General features: G+C 41.7%; 1 protein-coding gene across 1 annotated transcript in view; it reads left to right on the top strand.

Moving 5' to 3' along the window:
• LOC142494651 (fructose-1,6-bisphosphatase isozyme 2) overlaps positions 1 to 1,220 on the top strand; it is an 82,340-nt gene extending 81,120 nt beyond the window's left edge. Inside the window, exon 7 of the mRNA XM_075599085.1 lies at positions 941 to 1,220. Coding sequence (XP_075455200.1) covers positions 941 to 1,135 — 195 coding nt within the window. The 3' untranslated portion in view covers positions 1,136 to 1,220. The remainder of the gene's footprint in view (positions 1 to 940) is intronic.
• The last annotated feature ends 12,177 nt before the right edge of the window (positions 1,221 to 13,397 follow it).

The raw sequence follows: 13,397 nt of genomic DNA, 5'->3' as shown, positions 1-13,397 counted from the left end.
GCACGGACTTGCAGGCGAGCCAGCGTGCGCGGGGGGAGCCGGCGGGAGGTGGTTGGAGGCGGGACAGTGACGTCGCTGGGCCAATCGCACGCGACGCACTGACGTCAATGTCACGGCGCCGACGTCACGGCGCCGTGACGTTGACGCGGCTGTGCAGTGATTGGAGGTTTTCAGCCGACAGCGCGCTGAAAAACAGCTTGGCGCTCGGCTGAAACCTCCCAACGCCTCAGCACGCTCGCGTGAGCCCCCTCTCAAGGCATCCTCATTGAGGATGCAGGGGCTCAGCGCGGAGCGTCCGCACGCCTCAGCACGGCTGGTCCATCTATGGACGCAGCCTTATTACCCTTTTCTCTTTCTCATTTCATTGTGACATCCTCCAGTGGTGTCTCTCTCCTTTCTCTCTCTCTCCTCTCTCTCATTACCAGAGCTTTATACGTGTCACCAGTCATCACTTTCTCATTTCATTGTGACATCCTCCAGTGGTACAGTATCTCTCTCTCTCCTCTCTCTCTGTCTCTCTCTCTCTCCCTCTCTCTCTTCTCTCTCTTCTCTCTTCTCTCTCATTACCAGAGCTTTATAGGTGTCACCACTCATCACTGCAACTTTGGGATTGTAAAAATATATTTCCTTAGTTAAATCTGAAACCATCGCACACAAAATAAAATTTGTACTGTGTATTCTGTTACATTTCTGCTTTGTTATTGTGTTTTTCACAATGAATAGTCAACCAGAACAATATGAAGAATTCCATTTTTCTTGACCAATATTAATTCACATGAGCACCCATGTTATGGTTCTCCTGCTGGCATCAAAGTGGAAAAAAGTAATAAATAAATACCATCCATTGTTTTTCATCAAGAATGTTGTTGCGTAGAAAACCTCAACATACATTTTTTGTGCTTGAAGTGACGGGACTGTTTTTGCCTTGTGTTTTCTGCAGCTCCGACTGATGTACGAGTGCAATCCAATGGCTTTCATTATCGAGCAAGCCGGTGGAATGGCGACCACGGGAGCACAGCCAGTGCTAGATGTGCAGCCGGAGTCCATTCACCAGAGAGTCCCACTGTTTCTCGGATCCCCAGATGATGTCCAGGAATACTTAGCCTGTGTTCATAAACACCAGAAAAGCAGCTAATGTCTCATTGAAAATACTTCTGTTGTCAACACGTCCTCTGTTTTTAATCCATAAACACACCATTTTGTCTATGAATTGCTAATCTCCCATCTCATAATAATACTCTAATAAGGGGTATATATGACCTGCCTATATTTGAAGGTTGACACGGGGCAAACATTTTACCTGGTGTCACTGTGCGCTGGTGTCAAATGTACGAAAGTTGGTGATAATGTTTCTTACCTTTGACGCCAATCTGGCTGAATTGATCAATGCAAAGAACAAAGTGACAATTGGAAGCTCAGAATGTGATTGTTAGAGTTTCTGTATAGTATTTTACAAAGTCATGTATTCTAAATTGCTCATTGATTCGAGAGGTGCCTATGTGTACACAAAGCACCTTAAACATTAACGCCAGGAGACTCAACTTAATAATGTACCTTTTTGTTGACTGAACAGCAAAAAAGGCATTTGTGAAGTTTGCCACGATGCCCCGGAGACATCAAAGCGCCAGCGCACTGGAATTTGTGATAACCGCCATTAAAATCAATGGCAGGTATCAATGATTGGGCGCGAGAGCAAGGATTGCGCTTTGGTGACACCTGGCTAATGCCCCTTAAATCCTTGGGCATACAATAAATACATAAATATTTAAACTATATGCTTTTTTTTTTTAATGACTTCCTAGGATAGATTCAAACATACTTAAAGTAAAACTTAAAATTATTTGTGTCCTATGAAAAATGAATATATTGTTATTTTTACCATGTCATGGATAATGAATGCTTATCAGATACTTATTGTTCTGTATTTCCATGTGTTTTGGCTAGTTATGGTATCATACATATTTAAAAAACAAGCAAAAAAGAAATAAAGGGAATTGACAATTTACCTGTCAGGTTATAGTATAATCACCAAAGCGATTACATAAACTTTGTAAATTAAGTAGAAATACACATTATATACATTGTATAATAAATGCATATAAACATTGCAAAAACTCTCATAGCATTGGTTTACCATGGAAATAATAAAAGTTACATACATATTTAAAAAAAAAGTGTTATACAGTATTTGTATTATTTTTTTAATCTCTTCTTCATCTACATGTAATACATCAGAGATGCCACTCCTGTTAATTCACTTTCGTTCTAGGTGGGACTTCCCTTTGAAAGCTGCATTTAAAGTTCAGATGAGATAGGAGCAGAGAGGTTTACATCTTTTAACTAGAAATCAAAAGAGAGACAACAGTAGACATTAGGTTAGGACATCATTATGAGATGTCAACCCTAAACATACAGTATGGCATTCACTGTAAAATATAAGTGCACTAGAACCTGGGGTCATGCATCACCAGCAAAACTCAAAGCAACTAAGAAATACGGGTAGAGTTGTCTGCAAAGATCAATCATTGACCCCAGTTTTTTTTTATTTATCCTGAGTGTTATAGCTTTTTTATGTACATCATTTCTGATATTTGTGTCTTAATTTGAGCGTTCTTGGGATGATTTGCCTGGCCGCACTGGCTTCAGCTAAAGAACACATGGCCGCCATTAACATATGTAAAATGCCATGGATCGGTTTATTCAACAGGACGACCCAGAAGTCTGGAATAACCCAAGATACATCTGCAGAAAGTAATGAAACTTTATCTACTTAGGACAGCAATGGGCAATTATTTTGGCTTGGGGTGCCACTTCACGAGCGTGGGTAAGCTTCGGGGGCCACGCACTTAATGTACGTACTCTTCTTCTCACCTGCATCACCCCCTTTTCTCTCTCACTTTTCTTCCCCCATTCTCTCTCTCTTCTTCCCCCTTTCTCTCTCACTCTTCTCCGACCCCTTTCACTCTACTTCCCCCCTCTCTCACTCTCACACTCTTCCCCCTCATTCTCATCCCCCTCTCTCACTTCTCTCCCTTTCTCTCTCTATCCCCCCATCCAGGCCACCCTCTGTCCCTGGTGTCCAAACTCTGGTGTGGGTTTCAGTGCACGGCTGCAGTGATTACAGAAGTTGCCAAACTTCCGGTGGGGTCTAGCGCCACTCTCTCTTTCCATCACTGATGCGTGAGGCAAGAGAAGTCATGGTATCTATGTTTAGATTTTGTTGCTCTCCACCTCTCCTCTCAAAGAGATTCTCCAGCTTGTCTCTGTCTGCTCTAAGCTGCACAGACTCTCAGCTCTTTCTACTGCTCCTATCTCTCTGTCAGCTCCTTCTAACTCTGCTGCATAGGCTCACTGACTCACAGCTAGCATGAGACCACTGCAACACTGATGCAGACCTTCATGTGCCTCTCACTGAACAGAGTCAGAACATCAACAGTAAATGATCTCCTAACTTTAGGCAGTGCTGTGTCTTATATCACCCCCAGAGAACAAACACGCTCTGTGTCACTAAGGGTGAACATAAAGCATGTTGTCACTTCCTTGGGGATATATGACACCTCACCAGGGTTTGAGGGCAAACCTCCATGATTGTTGCTGGCAACCCTGCATACTTACCAAGTTTACTGCCAGCATGAGAAAGAGATATGTACACCACTTTTGCACATGGCTACATATATATATATATAGCTTTTTTCTGTATCACTTTTATTGTAGTCGTGTTAAAATGCGGTGAGGGTGGGGTCCCTAGCAGAAATGTGTTATACGTGTGTCGCCCTGTTTCCCCCCCTCTCTGGAAACATATTGCTGCTACTACTGATGTCTTGGTGCGTGCATACCTGTGAGGGTCCAGGAGAGCCGAGAGTCCGTGATGGGTTGGGGACCAGGACAGGCTTACGGTGATCCTTATGTTCTTTCCATGGGGATACAGCACCTCCAGACACGGCAGGCTACAGCAAGGCTGCAGGCAGTGCCTACCATGACAGTTCTTTCTCTCCAATACCTCTGGGTAATAGACCGCAACTCAGCCAGGGGTATATAAATGAGGTCTTTATTTGTAGCAACCACTGCAGATGGTAAACAGCATTGCATATAGTAGAGAAGGGGTCTCAGATCCCTGGATGGTGCTGGCCAGCAGTTAATGGTTGAGGCCTTGTGCCATGCACAGGTCTTGCTCTAGCAGCTCCCGGAGGGTAGGAGCTGGACTCACACATCCTCTCCCCAGGAGGGGTGGAGGAGAACTTGACACACGCTCCTCTGCCCAGGAGGGGTGGAGGAGGACTGACCCCTATAATTTGGTACATCCTCCCTAATGCAAAAGGGGAGGGCACAGGGTCTGAACCAGGATTGGCTACAACACAGACCCCATGACACCACCTTTCTTGCCACTCAGGGAGGCTGTGTGAGGGGGGTAAAACCCACTGGATAGCCTGTCACTGACTGTAGCTACTGGGACTTACGTGACAGGAGGGGCAGAAAGATAGATGGACCAGCCATGGCTACACATGCCTGACAGTCAACCTGCAATCTGTGGGGAGAGAGATTTGGAGAATTCTGCCGTGTATCAGGTCCTGGTGCTTGGTTGTTTTTTAGGGAGTCTGTGACCTTCCGTATTTATTCTGAAGAAATAGGTGAGTTTTAGATTTCTAAATTGGTGGAAGAGATGTGAGGCATTTACATTTTTTCTAAATGCAGCTTTTCTGATGTAATATGTGCCCTTTTTTGAATAATTGTTTGTAGTATTCTTTGAAGTTTGAAAATATTGCATATATTTGTATGAGTGTGTAACCCCCCTTTGGGATTACAATATGGATGAAAGAGATTAAAGGGTTAGAAGGAGTTAGATATTGAGCACATGCCCATTTAGATAGTATGTTTGAAAGTGACCAGGCAGGGGCCTGACCACACCCTGCTTCTGGAATATGCTGGATGGGTCACCTGGTCTAGGGTCAGAGGCCTAGCTCTGCCCCCTTTTCTGCCTAGAGACAGTGAGTAGAAGATAAGTTATAAATAGGAGGGGAGAATGACTCCATCCTCAGACCCCAGGAGGAGAGACAGTGGAGGGATCTCACCTGTGTACAGAAATGTAAATAAGTAGTATAGGTTAGGCATTCCCGTCTTTGTTTTACAGATAGGGAAGTGCACTCTGAAGTTAGGCTCCTTAGAATAAGAAAGGCAGAGCAGTACAGGCTCCCATAGTGGAGACTATATGCATATATAGACTATCTGATGTAAGCTCCCTACGGAGCCGGAGAGGGAGGGTTGCAAGTGTAGTTAGATATGTCTTTTAGTGATGTGATTTTCTTAGACGCTGTAGTTTGCATTCTCATGACTTATTTATAAACCTGTAGAAGTGATATCTCTGTTTTTTTTAATTAATAGTTTATCTCTTTCATTATTATCAGTACAAATTGTTTCTGGGTTTCCTGGAAGCTTTCTCTGGTCTAAGGGGTTGTGTTTTGCTTGAATTCTGTGGATGCTATGGACCGTGCTGTAGATACCTTGAGATATTCTTCCTGGATCTTTTTCTTCTGGTAGCAAACGTGAGATATTATTTTGCCCTGAACCACAGCCTTTACCATCTCCCAGAGTTGTATCAGATCTGAAGCATGCTCTTTGTTGTCATGGGAATAATTTATCAATGCATTGTGAAGGAAGCCTTGGAATGACTGATGAGTGGCTAAGGGTGTTGGAAATTTCCAGGACGGGGGACCCATCGTCCAGAGATTCGGCTGCATCTCAAACCACAGTGGGTAATGATCCGAAAGAAATATGCTTTCCATTTTTGAGTTTTACATTTTGCCCAATACGAGATAGATTGCTCTAGGTGTAATAATCTTCAGTGGGGTGAAGACCTCTTCACGGATTAAGTTTAGCTGTCGCTTAATTGTTGCAATACTTGCAGTCATAACATTTTTTGCAGTGTTAGATATTAAATGAAACTATTTAAACATATTAAAGTCTCTTCCTTGCCATGTCATGCCACAATAGCTTTTTAATCACCGAAGGGAAAAACAATTGTCAATTACGTTCGGACCTTGACATTGCAGAGGAGAAGCCAAGCTCCACCTATTTGGAGCTTCACAATAACATATCTGACTCCAGTACTTCAATGGGTAGACCTTCCTTTGTCAAGTTTGCTACCCCTTTTTTTTTTTAGTTATACAATGAAAACCAACATTCGCCTTTTCAAAGGGAGTGATGTGGGTCTCTTGCAGAAAATTCTCTCTGACCGTTGTGGTTTTGGATTGTTGGGCTGAGAAGTTGGTGTGGGGGAAAGATATTGGTTTCCATATCTTTTTAGAGTATTTGTACTGGTGGCTAGCTGTGTTTATTATGGAGCCTCCTGGAGAAGCGGGGTGGAGTATCTTCCTCTTTAATGCAGGTCCTTCAATAATTTCACTTGCTTTCCGCTTTCATAATAAAATAGTGAAAAAGGAGATGACAAAGATGCAAAATGAGGTACAATGCATTTTCAATAGCAAAAGGAGCACAATATCTACCATAAAGGTTATAGAAAAGGGGGGAAATTCCCAGCATTCAAAATCCACGACAGTACAACAATGGGTTTATGCCAAAGAATAAGGTAATGTATTATATATCAAAAAAGATGCCTTACAGCTTGCACATTGCAATAACAATAGATAATGTGTACTTACAATAAGACACAATTGTTGGCAGTGAGTGGGATGGGGTGGGGTAGGGATCACACAAAGTCAGGGAGATAGGGGGGGGATAGTGAGAAAGGGAAAATGAAACATTGGGTGGTGTAAGACAACAAAAGCACAAGTAATCTGTAGGAATGAAGGGGGCAACGTTTCAGAGTGGAGTACCCCTTCTTCGGGCCTATTTCCACAGACCCATGGGGCCTTTAGTACTTCGCTTGTACCCCACCAACTACCGATCCCTCTGTTGGAATAAAAATATGGATTGGGTAATGTATGAGAGTAGTCAATTAATGTTCAGCAATGAACTCATAAAGGTTATGTTCTGATGTGTTCATCCAGAAGAAATGTGAAAAAGCACATCTTTAAAAATAATAGTGGATATAAAGCATCCTACGCAGTGCAGGAAAATACAGAAGTATAATGTACAGATGGAGTCTCCGGTTCTGGCCATGCCTCTAGGAACACTCAGTGGGCTGCCCGTGGGGGAATTTGCAACTCCCCGCGGCGTGCAGGCACCCACAATGGCTTTAAACAAGCCAATGCGAATCGCGCATGTGCCTCTTGTGCGTGTGTGTGGGGGGGGAGGGGGCGGGGGGGGGGGGGCAGCCGCATGGAGAACATGCCAGAATCGGAGACTTCATCTGTAACAAGCCTAGATTTGTTTATCAGGATGAGAGGAAGGAATATAGATAGCTGGAAGATGAGAAGTCCTAGTGAGTTGGTGTGAGCCTGGGGGAAAGCTACTTGTTCCTGTACTTCTGGTTCTGTAACTCCAATGGGTCTGCAATTAGAAACACTAAGATAAATGAACACTAGCAGTTCAACAAGCACTGAACATAACTGAATCTGCAGAAATGCCATTTAAGTGGAGTCTTCACAGGATTAAACTTAAATATGAAAGCTTTCATCTAGAGTGGGTGTATCCAGGAACTTTATATCTGTGACCTCAGATACTTATACTGTAGTTAATGTGTTTCACTTGTATGTAGCTCTTCTGTTTAATACCATTAATTGTCATTTCCCAGAATCCCTGGCTGCAGTGGATTTCTGGCTTCTGAGATAATGGAGAAAAGCAGAGTGGCAGACATGCCTGAGACATGTGTCACAAGTAATATTTTATTTGCTGTACACTGTACAGTGGAGGGTTGTGTCCCTTTTTTAGCCACCATAACTTACATAATGTGTGCTGGAAACCTATTCCAACTTCATATTGCAAAGCCAGTATAACAAGCCCCAAACTGAAGAGACCCAAGAGGTTGAGACCGCAGTCGGTGGATAGGTTTACTGGCTATGCAGTTCTTTAACCCAGGCTGTGCTGAAAAGATGTGGAAAACGGCAACATAAGCTTATAGGGTTCCATGTTAAAATGGATATGAAACAAAAGGTGACACTGTGTGCTCATTTGAATATCATTACCCAGAATCCCTGTCTGCAGTGGAAGTACTGTTTGATAGCAGATAAAGGAGAAAGGCAGGGTTGCAGACCTGTTTGAGACGTGGGAATGTCCTTTACGTAAGCCTACCATATTTTTCCCATGCTTTTGCTTTATAATGAAGTTAACTGCTCCCATATGTGCCTATTTTAGAAGGCAGAACGGCACAATAAAGCACACCACCATAATGTAGAGAAAAATATTAAACAATGTATATTCAATACAAATTGCTACAAAACGATAGCAATACAGTAAGAATAGCATAATACACAAATAATAATAAATAGGAAAACCTGAACAAAAATACACTTAATATGAAAGATGATACGCAAGCAAAGTGTGACTCAATATTTTTTTGTCATGAGTACAAAAATAGTAACATGGACCAATATTATATGTATCCAAGGCTTCCTTGAATACCATAATATCCTCTATATGGAGGATGGACATGTATAAAATACTTACATCCATAGTGCAGAGATGATTACCGTCCCATGCAACAGGTGTGTCTTGTAATTTATTAAGAAAATATACATCTTTAAAAATAGAATGTGGTTGGAACAAAGAGTTGGTGCCTGAAACAATAGGGCAACCAGGTGGAAAGTGTAAAGATTAATGGTAAAACAATGGGACCAATGGAAATTCAGAGATCAAACATTTCTCAAAGGCTCTACATATCAGATCATCAACCTCTCCATTATGAGTATCTGTTGGATTCCACAAGGTCTATAATTATCCACATTTATTAATTGTGCAATTGCCTCCTGTCCATATAATGACCTATTCATCACCCCAATAAATCTGCTTGTATCCACAGGATTAATGATTATAGAGTCATTATCTTCCTGTATTAAAATCCTGTTTGTCCCTCTTTCTCAAATTGTGTTGAATACGTGGAGAACTAAACCAATTCAATTTGGTCATATCTTTAGTAACTACACTAATACAGTATATGTTTCCACTGCATAGATGGCCTGCGGTACTCAAAATTCACTGGTCACTGTAACAGATTGTCGCTTAGTGGGGTCTATTGCTGTGATACCTCATCACAAGCCACGACAAGTTGCCGATTATTCTCAGCCATATAAAAAAATGCTTTAAGTCATAATTTGCTAAATAAATTAAACATATTAAAGTTAATGGCAAGTATAGTCATGCTCAGGCCTAACAATGTATATATGTATGTATGTATATCTTTATTTATGTAGTGCCCACAGTGCTTTACAAAAGAGACAATACAGTACAGAGAATTATATTGCAACTAAGTACATTTCTCATCCACCATATTTTTTTTATTTCAACATTTGCAGTAATAAGTATACTCAATCAATTGAGCCACAATAAAGCTCTACGTTATTTGAACAATAAAACATTCAAATCAGCGATATTGTCATTCCTGGATGCAATTCATCACGCACAACGATGACCGAAGACAGACGCTCTAAGGCCTTCGGCAAGGAATGAGCAAAAGTGTCAACATTCTGTGGAAAATGTATCACATTTCCACTGTATTTATATTGCTGACCTTTCACCCCGTACACTGAAACAACAGGATGGTTCCTGCTATTAAGAGAGTGTCAATCATTGTGAGGATTAACTCTGTAACCGGAGAAAAGGAGTCAAGAGTGGAAGTAGGTTTAGGTAGACGCATAGAGGAGGGGAAAAGGACAGAAGGAATCTCATTGTGGATAGCATCGACCTTGCCTTTAAAGTGGTCGGCAAAAGCTTGAAGAGAAGTGAAGGAAGGATGGGAAGTGGGAAGAGAAGGTGGGAGTAGGTAGTCAAATACAGAGAAAATATGGTGTGGATTGGATTTATGAGTGTTGATGAGTGAGGAAAAGTGGTGTTCTTTAGCTTTAGGAAGAGTAGAGTTAAAACAAAATTGGAAAATATTATCGTGCAAAAAATCAGCATGAGTGAGATTTCCTTCATAGTCTTTCAGAGGAGCGAGTGCAAGAGCGAAGGAAGCTTGTTTGTGAATTTAGCCAAGACTGTAGGTTAGAGGGGCGGTTGTACCAGAGCTGAGAAGGGACATACAGATCAAGAGTGTAGGAGAAGATAGAGTTCTAAGAGTTGATACGATTGTATGGTTCAAAGGAACGAGAGAGAGAAGAAAAGTTAGCGTTCAGGGAAGATGCCAGAGCAGAGAGGTCAATGGAGTGAAGGTCTCAAGAGTAGTGAATAGAATAGTTAGGAGGGAGTCAGGAGAATGATAGGAGGTGATGTCAGAGAGCGGAAGGGGGCGAGACAGGTAAATCAGAAAGGGAGACTGAGGGATCCTCAATATGACAGTGGTGCAGTGTCTAGGCACAGGCAAAGGTGGAGGGAAGGAGAGATGAAGAAATGTCGATAGAAGGAGGAGAGTGGGGAAGTTGGAGAGAATAGAAAAGTTTTCAAAGGAGTGAGGAAACTGCAAACAAAAAAAGCAATAGGGAGGGCATATTGGGATGCAGCGCAGGTCAAAGGGAGAGAGGAGGAACGTTCCCACGTATTGGAGGATATGAGGTGTATGATTTGAAAGAGCAGTTGTATAAAACGGGCCTGGGAGGGCACTGTAGCACTGATGTTTAGACAGCAGCTTAAAAAGTTACAGTATTTAAGCAGTGCATAACTTGTCAGAGCATTTTAAAAGGTAAGTTCTCACGGTTTGAGAGTTGTTGGTAAAGCGCTGAATCCAGTTCTTCCTTTCTTGTTCACGTCCAATTCCACTCCACAGAAACTTAAAATGTGGCACTTAACAAGGGGGCACTGCCAATAGAGACACCTTAAATACTCTATCACATGGCAATAAAAGGAAGGAGGGCTTGTGACTAATTAGTAGAGATAGGCACATACCAAAGAGATGTTAATTTGATACAGTAATAGTTCTGTTGCACTGAAGTTACATTGATAGAAGTGAACTCAGCTTCATATACAGACAGAGGGACATACCTGTGTGAAGAAATTAATCAGAATCTGCTAGTCCAGATATATTTAAATAGGTCGAAAATATGAAACTTGTAGACATGAAAACCCCAGCTTAACTCCACAGACACATAAAATGTGGCACTTAGGAAGGGGACACAGCCAACTAATTATGTCATGATGATGTCAGTTGGACACATGATGTTAGTTGTTGACTCAGCACATGATGTCAGTTATGGACTCAGTGGAATTATCATCATACTTAAAGTGTGTGTGTGTGTGTGTGTGTGTGTGTGTGTGTGTGTGTGTGTGTGTGTGTGTGTGTGTGTGTGTGTGTGTGTGTGTGTGTGTGTGTGTGTGTGTGTGTGTGTGTGTGTGTGTGTGTGTGTGTGTGTTTTTCAGAATCTTGACAAAGGACTATGTAGCCCAAAATTTTGAGTCTCACTGTGCTTGGGTATTATCTCTCATATTAGGTATATTTTTGTTTAGATTCTTTACTATTATTATTAGTTCTTACTGTGCACCCCAAAAGTGGGACAATCTACCGGAGACTCTCACAGACAACACCAGTCTAAGTTCTTTCAAAACTAAAGCTGCCTCACATTTTAATCTGGTCTGTAACTGTTACATACGCCTATAATATATATCATCTCTAACTGTGCATGCTATGTCTTGGTTATAATGTATACCCTGTTCACTTATGTAACTGTATTTGTAACCATGTATTATTTGTCATCTTAACTCTATGACCAGGACATACTTGAAAACGAGAGATAACTCTCAATGTATTACTTCCTGGTAAAACATTTTCTAAATAAATAAATAGTTAATTTTGCTGTTTATTGTTTGATTATTTTATGTAATAATTTGTATATATATATATATATATATATATATATATATATATATATATATATATATATAAAACAGTGTTCGACAAACCTATACATTTGCTCGCCCCGGGCGAGTGGATTTAATATCGTGGCGAGCTCCTATTGGTCCAAGCAGCGCACGTTTGGTACTAGGTGGCGAGTAGATGTTTTTGTTCGGCAAGTAGATTTTTTGGTGATTTGTCGACCACTGTATATATATATATATATATATATATATATATACACACACACACACACACACACACTATGGTGTTGTTTTTATTGAAACGCAAAGTCAAAGTAGGGGAACAGAACACTCAAATTGGAGACTCACGGTCTTAGCATTATATAGAAATAATAATTAAAGCATAGTTGCGGTGCAAACTATGTTACCTTTCATTTCAAAGAAGTAGGCAAACATCCCAAAAATTACTTTTCAGACCCACATAGCCTTTCATCAGGTAATTTTTTGAATGTTTGCCTACTAAAATCTGTTAAGGTTAATGCGGGGTCTAACTTTATTTAAAGGAGCAGATCCGTGTACAGAATTATTATTTTTCCCCCCCATTTTTAACATGGGAAGCAGGGAGTCTCCGGAGCTGAACCATGCTAATTTTAGCTCCAGGGAACTGCTGGTTCCTGAGATTCTTACTGGGGATGGTATTATCGAGTCTCCCGTGTGACGCGTGGGAATGAAACAATCGGGGAGTAACAGGGTCACTGTCCCAGTAAGTCTCTCAGGAGCCAGGGGGTTCCCGGAGCTGAAATTAACGCATTTCATCTCTGGAGACCCCCGCAAAGACACGAAAGAAAATCGGACGTTCCAGTTGAATGGTCACGTCAGCAATAATATAAGCATGTAAAAAATACTTGAAGAGTATAAATAATAACACTCGTTGCTGTGAGCTAGGGAGCAGCACTACCGTTCATGCATGAAAACCCTGTCAGATGCTATTAAGTTTTACGGAAGAAGGCAAGATGAAGAAAATACATTCACCAATCAGGCTACTGAAATGTAGGCCGCTTTGTGCAGTCTCTGCCTGAGGCACAGAGCTTTGCTGACCTCTCCTAAGCCTAGTGTAGTATTGGAGGGGCCAGACATGCATTGGTCACAGAAACTGGTGGCTCCTCTGGCACCAAAGAGGTTAATTACCAGTGTGGCTGCCCTGACACACACAATAGGAAGAAAGACCCTGACTCACTGAGCAAACTAGACACAGCACAGGGTCACGAGCAGGCGTTACACATATTGTTTAACATTGATGCAATAGCAAAATACTATTCTCCTACTATTGTACATGTTAATGGCAGCCCTTGGGTGGGGGGGGGGGGATTTTATACCCGGGAGCTGCTTATGAAAGTTTCTCAGATGCAAAAACTGGTTAATTAAATAAAAATTACTACAGGTATTGTGGCATATAAATGTCTCCAATGGTTGGAGGATCTAAGATCTACTCCCTGTCCCCTGTACTACTCCCTGTCCCCTGTCCTACTCCCTGTCCCCTGTCCTACTCCCTGTCCCCT

The sequence above is a fragment of the Ascaphus truei genome, chromosome 1, assembly GCF_040206685.1.
Source record: "Ascaphus truei isolate aAscTru1 chromosome 1, aAscTru1.hap1, whole genome shotgun sequence".
Lineage (NCBI taxonomy): Eukaryota > Metazoa > Chordata > Amphibia > Anura > Ascaphidae > Ascaphus > Ascaphus truei.
The sequence above is the reverse complement of the archived record's forward strand: the minus strand, read 5'-3'. Positions and strand labels throughout refer to the sequence as shown.